We start from the raw sequence: 20,205 nt of genomic DNA on the forward strand, positions 1-20,205 counted from the left end.
CTCCCTTTGGCTCCTTGTGTCTGATTTTCTTTGGCAAATTCAAGTCGGAGTAAATCTGCTGTTGGAGTTCTGGAATGACAGAGACTGAGACTTTAGGTTTTTACAATTCCTATTTCAAAGCTGAAACTAATATAACAAAAAAATAGACTTAGGGTCTTGTAATAGTGAAGAAAATGTTTAGGCAGAATATTTATATAAGCCCAATTCATTTTTTACTTGTTTACATTTTATGGCGGGTTTGGAGAACAAACTAACTCTGATTTTACCCAGAATGTTTAAAGTGTCTAAAATGTATGGTTGAGAGTATACTAAGTCGTCCCTTGGCTGGTAACAAAGAAGACACAAAGACAACACAGGACATAGGCAAACAGGGACTGTAAATGGAAACTATTAAACCTGCAGTACATCTTAACGTCTTTGTAGATAGTCGCTTCAAATAAAGACTTAACTAAACTGTGATGATTTAAAATCAGAAGCAGCAGATTGAATACACGTGAAACATAAATACAATTAACACTAAGGAAATGAGTCTGTTTGTAAATCGGGTTTATGGCTGTGGTTGTGTGCGTTGGAGCTTGTCCTCACAGTCACTGATAACACTTGATTATAACCTTAATAATGCGCACTCCCGACGCTCCAGAGACGTGAGCGCGCCTCAGTCAAGTTCAACAGGACCAGACCAAACCAGAACCAAACACAACACAAAGTAAAAGACTGGAATCTACAAATCTGACTAAAACAGTGGGTGGGAACAACGCGTTCATTTTACGTAATGCTTTAAGTGACAACAGAATTAATCAGATGTATCCAGCAATCATTATTCTATTTTTTTTTTTTTAAATAATCAAACTCATATGTCCATGTGGGGCTGTAAGGGGGCTCTGGCCCCTGGCATATTGAGTTCTCACGCTGCGTGAGAAGATCAGAGGGAAACTGAGTAAATGATTAAATGAGTTATAAAAGTGAATTTACAATAATCTTAATATGAAAGATTGAAGATGTAGCAGATTGATGATTGGATGCAGGCTGAACGCTCTTGACACGTTTCAAAGTTTTATTCTGAAAGGTGCAGACCAGAAACAAATCTGTCTCCTGCTTGAGCTTGAGTCCAGTTGGAGTTCGGCTGCAGACCGCTCCACACCGCGCTCCGCTCCGCGCTCCACACCGCGCTCCGCTCCGCGCTCCGCACCCCGCTCCGCACCGCGCTCCGCACCGCGCTCCGCTCCGCGCTCCGCACCGCGCGCTGGAGCGCGTCTGGAGCTCATGCTGTTTCCCGGGAACGATTCCTGGGCCACGGCCGCGGAGGGGAACGACACGGAGCCGGAGGAGGGTCCGAGCCCGGAGGCCGTGGTGGTGCCGGTTCTGTTCGGGGTCATCTTCGTTCTGGGGGTCGTGGGGAACTGTTTGGTGCTCGCAGTGGTGGGCCGAGTCCGGTACCGCACTGTGGGCTGCTCCGGGTCCGCGGGGGCATTACGCGCCGCAAGTCCCACAAACCTGTTCATCCTGAACCTGAGCGCGGCCGACCTGTGCTTCTTGCTCGTGTGCGTGCCCGTGCACGCCACCATCTACTCTCTGCCCCAGTGGGTATTCGGTGCGTTCCTCTGCACGTTCGGACACTATGTCTTCACCGTCTGCATGCTCGTGAGCATCTTCACCCTCACGGCGATGTCCGTGGACCGCTACGTGGCCGTGGTCCTCTCCAAGAAGTCCGCGTTCATCCGCAGCCGTCGGAACGCGCTGCTCGGAGTGGTGCTCATCTGGAGCCTGGCGCTCGCGCTCTCGGTGCCCGTGGCACAGCACCAGGTCGTTACGGGACACTCCACGGCCCCTAACAGCACCTTCTGCTGGGAGCGCTGGCCCGGGCCGTACCGCTCCGTCTACAGAGTGTCCATCCTCGTGCTCGGATTCCTGCTCCCGCTGCTCCTCATCAGCTGCTGCTACGCAAAGGTCAGTGACCCACTGACGCGCGCATCACCACGCACTTTCACCCACCGCACACGCGCTCCCGCACAGCTCCCGCACAGCTCCCGCAGCTCCCGCACAGCTCCCGCACAGCTCCCGCAGCCCCCCCACGCACGGACAAAGTGCGCGCGTAAAGTTTTCTGTGCGTAAAAGCAGAGAACAACACCTGACGCACAAACGGCAGACATCTGTGTCGTTGGGAGCATTAGTTTGTCTTTGTCTGTGATAAAAGCTGAGGCATGTTACTGTGGTGTCCAGTGCGCCAACACTGAGGTGACACAAGTGTCCACGGAGCGGCGGCTCCGCGCGCTCGGCCGGTGCTGTGCGTAACGGTCTTTGGACCACAAACAGCTGAGCTCAATGTTTCCAAGAGCTTCTCACTTCTCATTAATAACGTTAATAATCGCTCAGTCCCGATTGTGTTGATGCCAAGTGGCGAGCCGAGTGTTAACAGAGCATTTATCAGACGCTTTCATTGCGCGGTGAAAGTCCAAAACGATCTGTAATAAAAGCAGAGATAACATAACAGTGTCTGCGTGACTTTCTGACCCGCTGCCTGAAATACCAGCTCCATAACGACTCCCTGTTGTTTTGGCTCTTTGGCTTTTTGAGTTTCATTAAACAGAGTCATCACAGACAGGTCCTTTTGCGCTAATGTCTTCTGGGGAAGATGGTGGTCATTATAAGACAATTCTCTCACAAAATGGGATCCACGTATCTAATCTTTAAAACAATTCTTCTTCTTAAAAGGACCAAGTGTTTTCTAGATATAAATGAGATGCTTATTTCCTTTATGTTTGGGGAGATTCAGTATTTTGTTTTTCTCCCTGACTCGTTCTGACCTTGCACAGGTCCAGTGTGTCCTTGGGCTCTTTTAGAACTGCTTTATGTGCTGGAGACAAACAACAACAACACTCTCACTTACTGCTGCTTATGTACTCAACAATTCAAACAATAATTTCTGGTGTACCTTGAGACTTTTTAAATACATTTTCCAACCAAACAAAGTATTGAAATATGGTGACAGAAGGCTTTAAATCACATATTTAAGTACATATAAATAGACTTTTGACTTAATGCTCTGTCTTCCTGGATGTGATTTTTGAAGTTACCAAACCCCTGAACTCTTGTCCTTTTGAGAGATGAAGAATAAGGATCCCAGATGGTAGTGTAGAACTCCAGTGTGCCGCGGATGTGCACTAGAGGTGATGGTCTTCAGATTCCTACTGACAAAGTTCTGAGTATCTCTTGTCTTTTGAAGAACATTAGAGTAAACGCCTGTGTTCTGATCCGATTCCAACAAGATAAGATAAGATAAGATATTCCTTTATTGTCCCACATGGGGAAATTTCATTGGTGCAACGCAGGTAGATACAGAGGTAGATACAGAAGAACAGGTCACCCATAGGAAGTCTGAAAAACACTCCCAGCAGAAGATCTCCTATAAATAAACAAAAACTCCCATAGACAAATAAATAAACAAATAAATACATAAATACCATTGCATGTGATCACGACAGTAATTGCACATGAACATGTGTCACGACAGCACATAGATTGCACATGAATTTCACAGTAATTGCACATGAATTCCAACAGCAATTGCACATATGACAGAATTGCACATCAGTATTAGGTTAGGTCAGTATTGCGAGTGTTCAGTACTAACAGTTTTTGTTATAAAGTCTGACAGCAGCAGGAAGGAAAGACCTACGGAACCTTTCCTTCACACATCGAGGGTGGATCAGTCTCTCACTGAAGCTGCTCTCCAGAGCGGACAGAGTGTCCCGCAAGGGGTGAGACTCATGGTCCAGCATAGATGTGAATCTAGCCAGGACCCTCCTGTCCCCCACCTCCTGCACCGAGTCCAGAGCACAGCCTAGGACGGAGCTGGACTTCTTGATGACTCTGTCCAGCCTCTTCCTCTCCCTCTCTGTGATGCTGCTGCTCCAGCAGGCCACACTGTACAGGAGGGCCGATTCCACCACAGAGTCGTAGAAGGTCTTCAGGAGTGGCCCTGTCACTCCAAAAGACCTGAGTCTCCTCAGGAGGTAGAGTCCACTCTGGCTCTTCCTGTACAGTGCGTCCGTGTTATGAGTCCAGTCCAGTTTGTGGTTCAGATGAACACCCAGGTACTTGTATGAGTCCACTCTCTCAATGTCCCGTCCCTGGATGTTCACTGGTGAGGGGGCAGTGGGGTGGCGTCTGCGGAAATCCACCACCATCTCCTTGGTCTTCCCCGCGTTGATGAGGAGGTGGTTCCGCTGACACCAGTCCACAAAGTCCTGCGCCAGTCCTCTGTACTCCTCGTCATCGTCGTCCGTGATGAGTCCGATGATGGCAGAGTCGTCAGAGAACTTCTGAAGGACACAGCTGTCCGTGTCATGTCTGAAGTCTGCAGTGTAAAGGGTGAAGAGAAAGGGCGCGAGGACAGTGCCCTGGGGCGCCCCCACACTGCAGGTCCGAGTGTCAGACACACAGTTCCGGGCTCTCACAAACTGGGGTCGGTCTGTGAGGTAGTCCAGGATCCACTCTGCCAGGTCATACTCCACACCAGCCGTCTCCAGCTTGTCCCTCAGGAGCAGCGGCTGGATGGTGTTGAAGGCGCTGGAAAGATCTAAGAACAGGATCCTCACAGAGCTGCCAGGCTTTTCCAGGTGAGAGAGAGAGCGGTGCAGCAGGGAGATGCTAGGCCGATATGCAAACTGCAGCGGGTCCATGGCTGAGCTCACGGTGGAGCGGAGGTGGTCCAGGACCAGCCACTCTAGTGTCTTCATCAGGTGGGACGTGAGAGCCACTGGCCTGAAGCTGTTGAGGTCTTTGGGGCGTGGTGTATTAGGCACAGGTACCAGACAGGAGGTCTTCCAGACCTGTGTACCACCCTCAGCTTCAGGCTCATGTTGAAGACATGCTCCACAACTCCACACAGTTCATCTGCGCAGGACTTAAGGAGCCTGGGGCTGATGCCATCAGGTCCTGCTGCCTTCCTCACTTTAATCCTCTTCAGCTCACTCCTCACCTGTGCTGCTGTGACAGTCAGTGGTTGGCAGGGGGACCGTGTGCTGGGGGGATGGGTGAGTCCAGGCGAAGTGGGGAGCTGATGGTCCGGGGCAGATAAGCGAAGAGGAACAGATGCAGGGCATTGTCCAGCTGTGGAAGAGGGAGCATGCAGCTGTGCAGGGGGAGGGGCGGGTGACCGATCAAACCTCAAGAAGTGAGCATTTAAATCATTCACCCACTGTAGGTCCCCCTCTGTCTGGGCAGGGGGGATTTTGAAGCCCGATATGGTTTTCAGGCTCCTCCACACTCCCTGAATGTTCTTTTGCTGCAGCTGCTCCTCCATCCTCCTCTTGTAGCCGGCCTCAGCCTGCCTGATCTTCCTCCTCAGCTCCTTCTGCACAGTCCTCAGCTCTTCCTTGTTCCCTGACCTGAAGGCTCTCTTCTTCTCCTTCAGCAGAGCCTTCAGTTCACGGTTAATCCATGGCTTGTTGTTTGGAAAACACCGCACCGTCCGGGAGGGAACAATGTTCTCAAAACAGAAGTTGATGTAGTCCGTGATGCACTCTGTGATGGTGTTGATGTCCTCCCCATGTGGGCCATAGAGCTCAGTCCAGACAGTGGTGCTGAAGCAGTCCCTCAGAGCCTCCTCGCTCTCAGCAGACCACATCCTCACCTCACGGGACACCACAGGCTGCCTGCGCACGATGGGTTCATACACAGGCCTCAGATGTACAAGGTTGTGGTCCGAGCTGCCCAGGGGAGGGAGGGGGGAAGAGGAATAAGCCTCCTTGGTGTTGGCAAAAAACAAGTCCAATGTTCTATTCTCTCTGGTGGGGCAGGTAACATACTGGGTGTATGTTGGTAGAACAGAAGAGGGAGAAGCGTGGTTAAAGTCACCAGAGATGAGGAAGAGAGCCTGTGGATTATATCTGACCCTCTTTTCTCTGTCCTCCTCGCTGCATCAGGGACAGAGTGGCTCCATCTGGAGATCCTCGAGCACTGCACTGACCACTGCCCCTGACAGGTTTCTCAAGTGGCATTGAAGGATGGGTCAAATGCAGAGGACAAAAATCTCCTCTTTGATCGTCCTCTTCGCCTCCTGTTTCCTGGCAGCTTTAAACTCTTATTTCTCTCTTCTTCACGTTCCTCTTCTGATCCTCTCCACTTTCTCTCCTTTGCTCCTGCCTTTTCTGTCATCGTTGATTTGAATCAGATCGAAACAAAAGAACAAAAGGCAGGTCGAGGTGTAAATAGTCTGTAGATCCTTTACACGTTTGTAGACAAAAACATCAAAATTAAGGCAAACAAAAAGTAGAAAATCATGTGATTTCAATAGAGGAACTAGGATTAATTACATCATATCAGAAAATATGACAAATCAAGTTGTTTTGGGCAAATTTACAGTTGTATTTGGTATAATTTGTTCATCTAATACGAGACTATGATTGACAGTTTACATTTTTGAGGCCAAATCATGATCTGTAGATTTTACTGGAGAAATACCTTCAGAAATGTTGAAACCACAAGCCGATATATTTAACAGATATGTGGAGTTAAAATACAATACAAAAGCTTCTCCATCTGTCGTCATAGAAAAACAAACTAAAAGACATTTCTAGCCTGGGAACTAAAAATTATTGCTTGTTCTTTGTTTTAAAGACACAAGCAAACTTCAATACTGGGCCAAGATGAATATGACGAAACAAGAATATGGCATGAATGTATAAATGTGCTGTAGCAAAGTCAGTGCTGTTCCCGTGTCTCTGAGCTGTGAGAAGATGAGTCCTCAGTCCTCAGAAGTGAGAGATCAAATAGAATAACCTGAAAAAGGAACATTGTAAATTTCAACTCACAGCCGTAAGTGTAGAGTCGGCTGATTAAATGTCACATCAAAATAATGGCCGCAGATCCCGAGGCGGTTCATTAAAAATCCAAAAATACTGCAGTTCTTATCATTGAATAGAACTCTCCCTTCTCTGTACCGCAGTTTATGTTTTATGTTGTACCAAATCGCCCAAGCACATAGTTTTTGATTTATGTTTAATTAATATAGGAAATACACCCACATTTGAAATGGGCTTTATCTGATTTATTTTATGTGTTGTGTTTTCAAATTCATTGTAAAAGCATCAATTCGGGTGAAAAATAGATGTCTGTGTGCTGTCTGCATCTAATTATAGAGCAGGTTGGCACTGTTAGCATGCTAGTGTTCGTTAGCGCTCTCACTTCACAGCAAGAAGGTCTTTGGATCGATTCCCGGGGGCCTGGGGTCTTTCTGTGTGGAGTTTACTATCCCTTTCCTTTCTTTTGTTTCTTATCATTTTGAGAGTGAGTCGTCCTGAAGTCTGGCTTTTGACCCTTTTTTTTCCTTCCAGGTTTTGTTCCATCTCCACAAAAAGATGAAGAACATGTCCAAGAAGTCGGAGCGCTCCAAGAGAAAGGTGAGTTTACTTTGGCTGCGCATTATTCTTATGAAACCTGCTACCTCTGTGTTTATTGTGTTCTAATCCAATAAAGATGTAACTAGAGCTCGAGCGATATTGTTTTTTCACGACCGATGTGGATACTAATTATTTAGAATGCAGAGAAAGAAGTAGACAATAAAAGCCTTTCAAAGATGAACCACCATCTTATCTATGTTTTTCAAACTTCCTATAAGTGATCTGTTCTTTTCTTCTGTATCTACCTCTGTATCTACCTGCGTTGCATCAACGAAATTTCCCCATGTGGGACAATAAAGGAATATCTTATCTTATCTTATATACTGAGGATTTTAAGTCTATATTACAAAGAATAAACGTTTAAGTTTTTATTCCCAGTTTTTTCTATAAAAATCACATCATTTTCCACTTTTCTGGAATTAGAATGATTTTATTGACTCACTTCTGAAGGGTTTATAAGCTAAGATGTGTTAGGGCTAATATGGCTAGTATTGACTTGTTTGAAACTCATCCACAGCTCTGTTTCACCACAAAGATAAGAGAGCGGTGTAATCACATTGTGTGCCGTCTCCTCTTCGCACTAAACAAACAAAATATCAACCTCTGCAAGTGCATCTTATCAGTGTGACTCTCATCAGGGTGGGCAAAAGTGGAAAAAAGGGTAGAAATATCTATTTATACACTTTTAAATATAGAGGATACCAATTTGCAAATGTCCAAATTAATAATTGCAGTATTATCAACTGTACATTTTGTGTACATAGTAAGCCTATTTTTAATTTTTATCCTTAAATAGTTTTTCTTTTGGATTTTATATAGGTTGTTTTATCTCATTGTTTTATGTTGCACCGAATCACCAAAGCAAGTTCCTATATTTGTGAATTCTGCAATAAACCTTTTCTGATTCTGATACTGATCCATTTTTAATTTCCCGCACTTCAGAGAAAATTGAGACTTTATTGTATTTTTGTGGCTTTGAAAATGACTCTGAAACTGGAACAACAGGGATTTGGGCCACTCAACTTTAAAAGCAGCTGCAAATCATAAAGTTTTAGTTCCTGGCTTGTGGCTGAGTGGTTAGTGCTTAGGCCTGTCACCTCCGTCTTTTTTATTACTGACAAAGTCACGAAACAGCAATTTTAGCAATGAAATTGAACTTGAGTGCAAACTTGCATTCAAGTTGGATTTTCGACTCTTGGATTTTCGCACCAACACAGTGACATATTTTTTCTATCACAGGAACGTAGGCTTTTGATTTAGTTCCTGTGAGTCAGCGAAGACAATCAAGTTCAAATTACGCTCATATTTTGGGAAGTCGGCTAATTACGACGATATCTCTGAGTTTCCGAGATCACATGAATGCAGCATCGTGTCCATGACCTTGAGACGTGTCCTCAGATGATACAGAATCAGGGTCAACAGTGCACTATGACTTTGTGAACGCTGTAGCCAGAGTTTAGAGCAAAATAGACCTTTTCCTCCTTAGATCCAGTTTGAGGAGAGGCTCATTTTGGCACAGAGTTGACAGAGACTCTTCTCTGCAGCATCATCAAAATCCTCTGTGACTTTGGACACTTTGGACACTTTGAACAATGACCTGTGCAAAGACTCGTGTGTGACTGAAGCAAAGCAGCAGTCTTTATGGTGGATTTAGCAGATGTTATTGATTTTGAAATGTTTTAATGCTACAAGAGCTTTTTCTTTACAAAGAGAAAGAAACATTGCATTAACACTTGTCATTATTTGGTCCCTGTTTCATCCGATAAGAAGTGCATCCATTTAGAAACAGGTTTGTAGATGTCTAAACTACAAATTATTATTTTTGATTCTGTTTTCCTAATGAGACGTGAAATTGTGTTGTTTGCAGAAGAAATTATATTGCTTGAAAATGTTTGACCCGATCATTGCCACCTCAACTCGATTACAACAAATCTAAAAGCTCTAAACTTTAAAACAAACAACGACACTCCTCAGGCTGTTTTTTTTTCCATCTAATTTGTTCTCACTGTTTGACAGTTAATGTATTCACTTGTGTAACTCCACAGGGATTTGCTCATTCAGCTGGAGCCGGCTGAAGATTTGCAAAGATTTTATTTTTAGAAATTTCATTGCGATGACTCAACTGAGAAAAAATCCCACACACTGTTTTATTTGCAACATGATTCTTTCTGCGACGTCTCAAAAAGAGAAGAAAACTCACATGTGCCAACAGAGTGATGCTGCGGGTGACACCTTAGGTTTTAAACATAAATAGTAGTAAAAAGTAGTTTGCAAAGTTTGCACAATCCTGAGGAATACAATTAACTTGTGAAAGCATAAAGTATATGAGTCATTCTGGAATGAAAACACAGACGGGGGAAGTAGGGTAAATATTCACAATCTGTCATTCTAAGAGTGGGACTTTATTCTTGTAAAATCAGAAGGTCGTGTGCTGTGCGAATCTTTATGTATTAATTTAAGAAAAGGGGAAGCGACGCATAATGATGGCCATCTAAATATGGAAATGAGACCTAGATTGTAACCTAACACTAATTCCCTCTGCAGTTGGGACACACATTTACGCGGACGGACCATTAAAACAAGGACAGTGTCAAACCTTTAACAATAACAGGATAAGACCCACTTTCATCATAGCATTTCCATTTTATTGCTCTGATTCATATTGCATTTTAACAAGGTGTTTGATCAGATCAAATACATATTGTACCTCACACTTAATATGTCTCCTAGTTAAAACGTCACCATGGAGTTACATTAATCTATCTCCATGGAGACTCTACCAGGCCAGGTGACAGGCCAGATCTGTGGAATCTAAGAACTAAAGATATGTTTCTGTAAGTTTCATATAAGTCTAATGCTGGAACATTCTCTGCAAAGCAATAACATCTCCATGGAGACAAGCAGGCGGCTGATCCACCAACACAAAGATTACATAGTGCACCTTTTAAAATCTAAATGATTTGCTTTGGCTCAACATATATACCTAAATGGAAAAACGTGACATTATATCTGTGTCCAGAGTCAACTTGTCTTATTTCTTGTATTTTCAACAAACACAACCCCTGAGAAGCAGCTCTGCGTCTGGCACAATCGTGTTGCAGATCGACAGTTTTCCCCGCGGAGAGTTTGAAATGACCTCAGCATCCTCTCGCTCGCACCTGAAGCAGAGTGAAAACCCAGTGCTCGAGGAAACGTTTAGACGAAATGACATCAGCTTAAGTCTCATCGTCTTCTCCAACTCTTCTTGTAGATTTAAGACACATATTTCTCAGAGACATGTCAGCCAAAGTAAAAGGTTGCACCAGCCACATTCCTGTCCATTGTATATTTTAAACAAACCACAAAAAACGGCCTTTGTTTCAGCTGTAGGCCCCTGTCAGCCAATCACGAGCATGCTTACTTTTACATTGCGCTCTATGGGAAAAATGCTTCTGGGCAGAGGATTTTTCCATTGCTTATCGCAGTATGGACAGGCCACATTTTAGCTAGCAATACCTTATCTCATGTCTGATATATTTGTGGCTCTTATGGCTGATAATTCATTTATAACTATTGATATGAGTATTTTAAAAGTCACCTCAAGGACCTCAAATTGTAGTTGAGTTGTAACGTGATCATTCCAGAGCTCGTCGTGTTGGAGGAGCCGTGCACACTATTCTAAACATGTCTATTGAACATATAACATTGTTCTATGACTCACGTGTCTCCGTAAATCGGGCTGGTTAAATCTGACATGTCTTGTATAAATATTTAGTCCCTCTGATTCGTACGGACTCAAATATATCTAGCTTCAACCTAAACGTTCGTGACACGTCTCTGTGATGCCATTGGCTCATTGGGGACGTGAAATCAAATTCATTAAACTAATGTTATAAACAGAACATTATTTATACCCCATTGTGTACGTTAAGCCTGCGTTTGAGTGAGACGGATGACTCTTGGTTTAATATAACTTCAACGTAACGATTCACCGGAAGGTTCTGCTGCGGTGATGGAGCAGAGCGTCACATGTTTACATTTAGATTGGACGAAACCGGGTGGAGGTGAAGAGGAGGAGTTCGAGAGGCTGTTGGTTCTGCTGCTGCGGTGGAGGCGGGGCAGAGGAGGGTCGGCGCTGAAACGGAGCGTCTTGAGAAGTGTTCGTTTGAGAATAGGGACGGGACGATGCTCAAAATAACATCGAATCGTCCGATAATGGCGTTTTCGATACGACTGAGGTTCCATTTTGGTGCAGGAAGTGTTTAACCTGTCGTCCTTTCGCAGCTACAGGAAGCAAACGGCTTCTTGGAGACTGTTGTATTCAAACAGAGCTGGGTTTTGTCTTTCGGTCACTTTTTATTTTTTACTGATTGACCAAAATATGAACGACTCTAAAATCGTCTTTGGCTTTATGTGTCATTGAACAAAGGCAGAGACTTCACGCTAAACTCCATTTAAGACAAAGGCACGAGTCGACGCAGTATTTTGTGTCTTTACTGTCATGACATGGAGTGAAAACTGTGGCCAAAAGTACAGGAAAATAAAGAATGTTCAGTATACATGACAAAGCATTATCTCAATGTAACTGCCATTAGCAATGACTATTTTACATCACCTTTTTTGTGTTACTTTTCTTATGTTTTTAACCAAAAGTGTTGAACATTTTAATTAGATAATCTCTGTCGTACAAAGATAAAAGTTCATATTATGGATTCCAGTAACTTAAGACAACCAGAAGCAATACAAAACTATACAGTTAAACTAACAATTAATTCTAAACTAGACCAAAACAGATACTAAATACTAAATACTAAAACAGAAAGGTCTTGTTTGCCTAATCATTTGCATCCTAAAAAACATGAGTTACAATTTCTCAATTACTAAAAATTCAGAGCACAATTAAAAAACTATTTTTTTATCCCCAAGTAAATTGAACTGACGTTGAAATCGCGAGCTACAGAAATGTATCGTCGCGTCCACAGTGACAGACGCAACAGGGACTATACTTTGAACAAAGCTTCAGAGGCAGCGCGTTAGGGGCGGTCAGACATGGGAAAGAATCACTCTAAAAGTGATGAGCCCATCCTGGAGACGCCTGAAATGTCAAATGAATATGGGAAAGAGTGTCTGCCAGTGTGGTCCAGTGGATTTGGTTTTCCACCTGGCGGATCACTAAGCACGGACAAAATGTATGATTCATGCCAGCAAAATTGTTAAATTGAATGAATAGAAATGAAGGTTTTGAAACTCTTCGGTGTCAGGTCCTTTCGTCTCTCTGATCGCACTCAGCTCGCCACATCAAGCTTTTAAGGAAAAAACGCACCAAAGTGAATTCCCTGAAATAAAACCCATTAGTGGAAAAGTTCAAATGAAAATGAAATGACGTGACAAGCCTCAACTCCAGCTGTGAAGCTTTGACGCACCAGTCGCTTTATTATGTTTCACTTCTGGATTTCACCGACATCGTGAGATGGAAGAGTGAAACTTTTGAACAGTGTCGTCGAGTGTCACAGACAAGTCTCAAAAATGTCATTTGTAGTTTAGTATCTCATCATAGAAAAACAAATGTGAACCGTCTGATCCGAGCATTTTAGAAGTATTTAAAATGTAAATAATGTTGTGTTCTTATTAGTCAACATGCTGTAGTGTAAACCCTGAAGCTCCTCTGTGTTTTTACACATTCACAAACTTGTTCTGATCGGGTCAAAGCTCAAATAGGCCCATTTCATAAACTGAGCAGCTAATTACGGTTGCAACACAGCGCTCCCCTTTCTGCTCCATTAATTCCTTATGGGGAGTCTCACTAAAGTGTATGAATAATGAATGAAGACAAAGCAGAGAGTGCGTTCCAGAGTGATCAAAGTCACATGTTCAGACCTTTATGTGCCATATAAACACTTCACCTGGACCTAACCCGTACTTTTATCAGGTTTGTGTGTTTTATGTTTAAGCTTATGTATGTTAGCCTTTAGCTTTGAGGCAAAACACTTACTTTTATAAACATGTAGGTTTCCTCCGGTGACATATTTACATGGTACGTAAAAATGTGAACCTGCTGCAGTGATTCTCCATCTGGAACTCGCTTTCTGCTGTCACTGCTTTTTATTTTATTTTATTTGAGCATCTGTATCTTTTGTTTCACCAGGCACCACAAATCCCACAGTAATACGTGAAGGTTGAAGTTAGATATCGACAGTTTTTTACTCGCTGGCAAATGTAATGAACATCAACCACGTGTCTGCGCCATCTACAAACCACACAATTACAGGGTATTCACATGAGTAGCAGGATGTGCTTCTGTCCTACACGTCATTCTGTCCCTATTGAAATGCCTTTCCACTCATGGGCCAGAAATTGCGGGACACACTCGTTGTTACTGCCATCTTGAGGACAGGAGCTGCGTGCTGCGCTATGGGCACTGCCAGGAAAGAAAAGATTGTTCTTACATAACATTCGAGGTGATAACGGCTGCTCTTCGTTTCATGTTGTATTTGGGCTGTCAATGTGTTTCAAACCCTCGTCTCATGTGGCGGTCAAGGGCAGAAGAAGACACAGGGCTCAGACGTTCCTCGTAGCAGCTCCACGCGACGCACGATCCTTGGACAAATATTTACAGCTCCCCTCCAGAACCCTTGACTGCAGTGATAGTGGATTCATACGCCAACAGAGCTACAGAGCGGGCCTGAAATAGACAACGAGTGGGAGAAACCTTTCAGTGTTTAACTTCAGCTCTGGAGGACACATTTTCCACTCTGTTACTCAAGAAGAGCATTAGGGAGGAAAGCTAAAACTCTTTAACTCCCTCCAATTCAAAATGAAGCTGTCTCTGAACCTTTGGAGAACAAACAAATGTCAATAATGATTCGCTCGTCAAGGCATTTTAAAAGGAAAAGGTAGAGTTTCTACTACTCTATTTTTGCCTCTCCACAATATCGCACTAAATATACCATGAAATGAATATTGCGATAACATCCTACAGTGAGGTTTTCGGGGTTTTCAAAAAATATTTTTTTGGCCTGTAGTTTTTATTAGACAGGAAAGGTGAGAGTGAAATGGGGGATGAGAGAGAAGGGAGGACATGCAGAGTCGGGATTCTAACTCATGACACTGCGGCCGACTGCACTTGGAGCCTAGTGCACATGTGCTGATGCCTTAACCACTCGACCACCAGGCAGCACCTTATTTTTAAATCCTACAAAAAAAAAGGTTTAAATCTGGTTCTTTCCTGTCCTTTTGTGCTTAATGTTTTATCTTCCATATACAATATTATATGTTAATGTTAAAGGTCCCATATTTTGTATATTTTTCGTTTCATAGTCAATGCTATGGACTTTTGTGATACTATTTTGCACAACACTTTTGTCTTGGTGGTGGTGAAGTTTATTACCTGTAAATGTGAAAGGTTCCGCCTTGGGTTGTTTTTGGCTCCTCTCGTTCGCCCGCTCCGTGACTCCAGCTCTCCCTCCACGGTTAAATATAAGCAAGTTTTGTCACATTCTGCGCGTCTGTTGTTGTGGAAGTAAAAGGCTGGAGACCAAATGGATGTTTATTCACCATCAATACGGCCCGGGGGACACAAAAAGTCCCCCGAGTATGATCTTTGAGTGTTCAAGCTCCATGCACTTCCAGAGCGGGTGGTTTAAATAGTGTTTAGTGAGACTGTGGAGGCCAGTAAAGCTCCTGTTAGACATAATTAGATAATAGCAGGAGAACAAGAGTTTAAATATGGCTAATAATCTGAGAAATGCAATTGGAAATAATTCATTATTTAAATTCTCTTATTTAATTGTGTTTTTTGGGGGGATTTTCTAATTTCTTTCTGAAACAAATGCACAGATGGAAGAAGAAATGTACTTAGAAGGTTAAAAGCTCTCAATATGGGACTTTTAAAGTGACATATGACTTTTTATGATTTTCTAGTGTATTTATACCTGTTGTACATATACATGATAGTTTTACACCAATTGAGTAGGCATTTGTGGAGAAAATATGACAAATGTGTAGAGAATGACAGGAAGTGACATCACACCAGGGACACTCGTTCCAGTCTAAGTTTATGCAAAATTTACACCCTCTAAACATTAAATCAACAAAATAAAACTGCTCTCACATATTTGTATATGTCAAATAAAAAAATGTTGACATTAGGTTAGTTTTGACCTCATATTTGCTGGGTTATTTCCTAGTGTGAACTACAAACAGGAAGTAAAATCATAAACCTGAAAGAAATTGCTTTTCTGGTATAAAATTAGTATAATTTTCAACTATGTTTCAAATATATTTCTCTTAACTGCATTTGAGAGTGCTCCGACCTGTCAGAGGCACTTTAAGGTCAAAGCTTTGTATAAGTGCGTCCCATAATATCCCTGTTTTATTTTGATGTGTCTGTGTTGGAGCGACCTGCCCTCTCTGACTGTTGTGACGGAGGCTGATTCACGCTCATTACAACAGATTTATATGGCTCTGTTTATGTGGCGGACGGACTTGCGCTGCAGCTGTGGCCTCAGAACGGATCAGAGCGACGAGAGAGAACGTTTCTGCTGCTTATGTCACGCTACGACACTTAGAGCGGGGCTTTTTTAAATGTCCCGATTACGATCTTCACACGATCTTATGTAAATCCAAAAGAAGTGCGTTATGTTTTTGAACGTGTTAGTTGAGGTTTAATCATCAGACAAATGTGAAGTGTCTGTGCTTGAAAGTTTACTGCATTACTTTGTTTTATTTTTATTTTTAAACTGCTGTTTTTGTTGTATTTTTTCCTATAAACTCGATATTCAAACTCTGCATTTCTTCAAACAATTATCACAATATTTGCTAAAATGCGATATATTGTTCACTCTTACTGAACATACCGGTACTTTTTTTTTTTTTTTTTTCAGCACATTTACTCAAATTACTTCTTAATCGTAACAGTCTCTTAGTTGAGTAAAAGTTTTGGTTCATGAATATTCTGAACATGAAGAACACAACAATAAAAAAATTATGGTCTCATTCACAATCAGTGCCCGTCCGAGGGAGTCAGATTTCTCCTTTACTGTGGAACTTCTCAAGGTTTCTAGTGGACAGGGGATGCTGGGACATTTGTCTAAGGACACGGGATGCTGGGACACTGCCAAGTCCCTATGAATATTGTTTAATCTGTTTTTCACTGTCGCCTCTCGAGGAAACTGCTGCGGTGATTTTGGGCGTTACAAAAATAAGTTGAATTGAATTGAATCAGCTTCAAACTAAAAGTCAAGTTAAGAAGTTAATAATAGTTATGTTACTATTTATGTTAAGTTAAGATAAATAGTCAGATATACAAGCTTTTAACGTTCAGGTTGACTTTTTTGGTACACATAGAGCATGAACTCCAATGACTTATTTAAGCTTCTAAAATAGTCATTAATTCAACAGTTATCATATCAATGATCAGAATCTTGTTTAAGGTTTTGTGCTTAAAATCAAATCAACTTTAAATTGTAAGTTTCTCAGTTTCTCTTGTAGCTAGGCATGTCACGATAACAAATCTATTTATTTAGATTCATGAAATTAAACTTTCTGAATGAAAAAGTAACAATAATATTGTTACTTTTTCATTCAGAAATTATGGGCACATAAAGAAAATATATTGAGCAGAAATCACTCATTGTTCAATCATTGTTGGCCCTCACAAAAAATGTATGACTCAAACCACGCCGACTAACCCTAATATCACAACAGACATACACACAATGGAACAAATAACTTCTGGACTTAACTAGAAAATAGAATGAAAAAAGATTAAAATACTTTTACTTGACGAACAATATTTTGAAGTAATAGTAAGTAACATTACTCTTACTTGGGTACGTTTCTGGGACATGATATTTGTGCATTCAGGCTCTAAACTGTGCTGCATTGGTGTAATATTAGTTATTCTTTTTATTTTGATGACTATTGTTGTCTCTGGATGATAAGTGTTAGCGTGAACAGTACAGTTTAATCTATAAAAGCTCTCGTGGTGAGTGAATGTGCAGTTTTTCCTTCTGAAAATAGTGATAAATAAATGCTTAATAAATGGTGCAGCAAACATGACATTTTTTAATCCTATGTCAAGTATTCGTCCCAACATCAACTTCTTTAAGTCAGTAGAATAATCAAAAGAATTACTTTACTCAAGTAAAGTAATTCAAGTAGTAGTGACACAAATATTATACCAGTGAGAGTAAAAAAGTATTTGGAGAAACTATGTGCCACTTGAGGACCTGTACGTCTCCAGGACTCGATCCTTCCCACCCTGGACACAGACTATTTGAGCCACTCCCCTCAGCCAGGAGGCCACTCCCCTCAGGCAGGAGGCTAAGGTCCATCCGGACCAGAACCTTCCGCCACAAGATCAGTTTCTTTCCCTCTGCCATTGGACTCATGAACACTTCTTAAACACTGTCACTTTAACTATAATTTAATCTATCACACGTTCTGAAATGCACGGGATTCAGATTTCCATTTCCAGTCGTCCCTCTTCAGCTTTGGGTCTCTGGGTGTTTGAGTGTTGGTCCTGAACAGATTATGCACATCCTGGGACCTGGAGACAAAGCCATAAGTATGTCACACAACAGACTGTACGTGCAAATGTCATCATCTGTCTTATTTCAACAGAGCATGGAAGTGTTGAACGGGCGAGCCCAAAGGATTATGTCATGATTAAAACAAAGATAATTCTACAATACAATACTTACCTGGCCAGCTTATAAGACACACTTTACAAAAACGTGAAGTCCGGTCAGCGGTTTATCTGTCCGAGCTCAAAGAGAAACACTCACACAGATCACACTGATGGGTGAATCTACCACAACCGTAATGCGCATAAACAGTCGAGTACTAAAGAACAGCAAACTTGAAGAAAAAGTCTGTGGCTGTTGCACACATCATCATATCTACGAGCAATAGCCTATATATAATCATTTTTATAGCTATAATTATGTTTCTCTCTTTTAACCCTGTTCTCACATTGTTCCTCATCACAAACACAAATGGAGTCACATTTAGCTTCATTCACAATTTGATGAATCCTCGTTAAAAAGTCCTCTCCCTCCGAGCCTCAAAAACACTCTGTTCTGATTTTTCCTTGTTCTGAGAGGTTCTCCATCTAATCACGATCAGTACAACTGTGTGCTGAGACCTTAAACAGTGTAATTCCCTCTGCAGCCAGTAGATGACACCAAAACCTAGCTAGTCCCAGGGGAAACAGCAGAGATCCAAATGTAATTTTGTTTGTTCTAAACCTTTTTAGTTAGAAAACATGAGATGCCAAACCAAAGATTTTCAAGAGCAGGGTTAAAGGCAAATAACAACACAAATAATGCATCATATTTGTCCTTTGAAGCCACTTTTTCATATTTCAAACTTTGAGTCCAGCCTGAGAGATCTAGATAATTCTAGATCAAATCTTAATCTTGATAGAATTCAGCAATTTTCCTCATATCCAAAAATTCTCCTCGCCCTTACCCATACAGCAGAAACCACTGCTCTGGGCGACACAATCACATCTCCATGGAGACGAGCAGGTGCCCCTTTCACCAGGAACAGTAATGGCCGTTCAGAGCTTGGCCATAATGACACAAACTGCGCCGTTTGTTGACGCGTCACTCAAACTGAAGCGCATCTGTGAGCCAGAGCCAGAGCAATGTCAGAAAAGTCCTGCACACCAACAGCCTCAGGGGCTTCAATAATGGGGGGGTCTCAGCGGGTCGGAGAGGAAAACTAAATATCAACCAAAACATTAAAAAATTGACCATAAGTTGTTTTATTCAGAGAAAATGTGTGTGTTTGTCTTCCTTTGGGTTCATCACATTTAGAATTACCATGTTTAATGGTTTAGTCTCATTCTAGACCTGGTTCTGTCTCATTCTAGACCTGGTTCTGTCTCATTCTAGACCTGGTTCTGTCTCATTCTAGACCTAGTTTAGTCTTATTCTAGACCTGGTTCTGTCTCATTCTAGACCTGGTTCTGTCTCATTCTAGACCTGGTTCGGTCTCATTCTAGACCTGGTTCTGTCTCATTCTAGACCTGGTTTAGTCTTATTCTAGACCTGGTTTAGTCTCATTCTACACCTGGTTTAGTCTCATTCTAGACCTGGTTCTGTCTCATTCTAGACCTGGTTCATATTTAACCTTAATTTTGCCCTGATAAAGTCTGGGATTAGATCTGGTGGTACTAAAATTAGGATCTCAGACCAAGTTACAGGTCAGATTCGTGGAGTGGTTTATGAATATTTTTTGTTTTTTTGAAGTTCTGTTCCAGAAATAAAAAATCATTGCTTATTTTTAGTTTTAAAGACCGATTGTTAACATTTATATCTGATCTCGGTTAATCACTGAATGTGTGTTGTTTGCGTTTCCAGTCGCCTCCTGATGAGCTGATGACTGGCAGAGCATTTAAAGTGATTCTTTGTTTATCTTGGCTTATGAACTGAACAACTGGTGTTAAAAGTTTACTAAAATTATGTTTTGATTAAGTAGAATGATAAAATGCATTTAAATTTCATGTTCACACTGTCCTCTATAACAGAAGACAAGAAGAAGTTGATATATCGATATATCACAATATCAATATATTGAGCACAGTCCTAGTAATCACCATGAAATAAGCAGCAGCGCAGATTGTGATTAGTTTGCTCCTGTGATGTCGTACGGCAGCCCTGCAGGGACATTCTCCTGCCACTGAACTGTTCACTCGGGTCAAATGAGTTTTCCTCTGTTTTTAGTTTTATCTTTTGTGTGCTCACATGATGAATCACCTCCTTCATAACCTGAGACCTGAAGCTTCCTGGCCCTGAATGTAGACCTGATAAATCGG

The 20,205-nt window shown here is 42.1% G+C and overlaps 1 protein-coding gene across 1 annotated transcript in view; it reads left to right on the top strand.

The window, feature by feature from the left end:
* Positions 1–1,231: 1,231 nt before the first annotated feature.
* Positions 1,232–20,205, top strand: part of galr1b (galanin receptor 1b) — a 22,124-nt gene continuing 3,150 nt past the window's right edge. Inside the window, exons 1-2 of the mRNA XM_072465270.1 lie at positions 1,232–1,947; positions 7,338–7,403. Coding sequence (XP_072321371.1) covers positions 1,264–1,947; positions 7,338–7,403 — 750 coding nt within the window. The 5' untranslated portion in view covers positions 1,232–1,263. The remainder of the gene's footprint in view (positions 1,948–7,337; positions 7,404–20,205) is intronic.

This window comes from Eucyclogobius newberryi, unplaced genomic scaffold (assembly GCF_026437365.1).
Source record: "Eucyclogobius newberryi isolate DKJ021-1_F unplaced genomic scaffold, fEucNew1.0.hap1 SCAF_5, whole genome shotgun sequence".
Classification (NCBI taxonomy): Eukaryota; Metazoa; Chordata; class Actinopteri; order Gobiiformes; family Gobiidae; genus Eucyclogobius; species Eucyclogobius newberryi.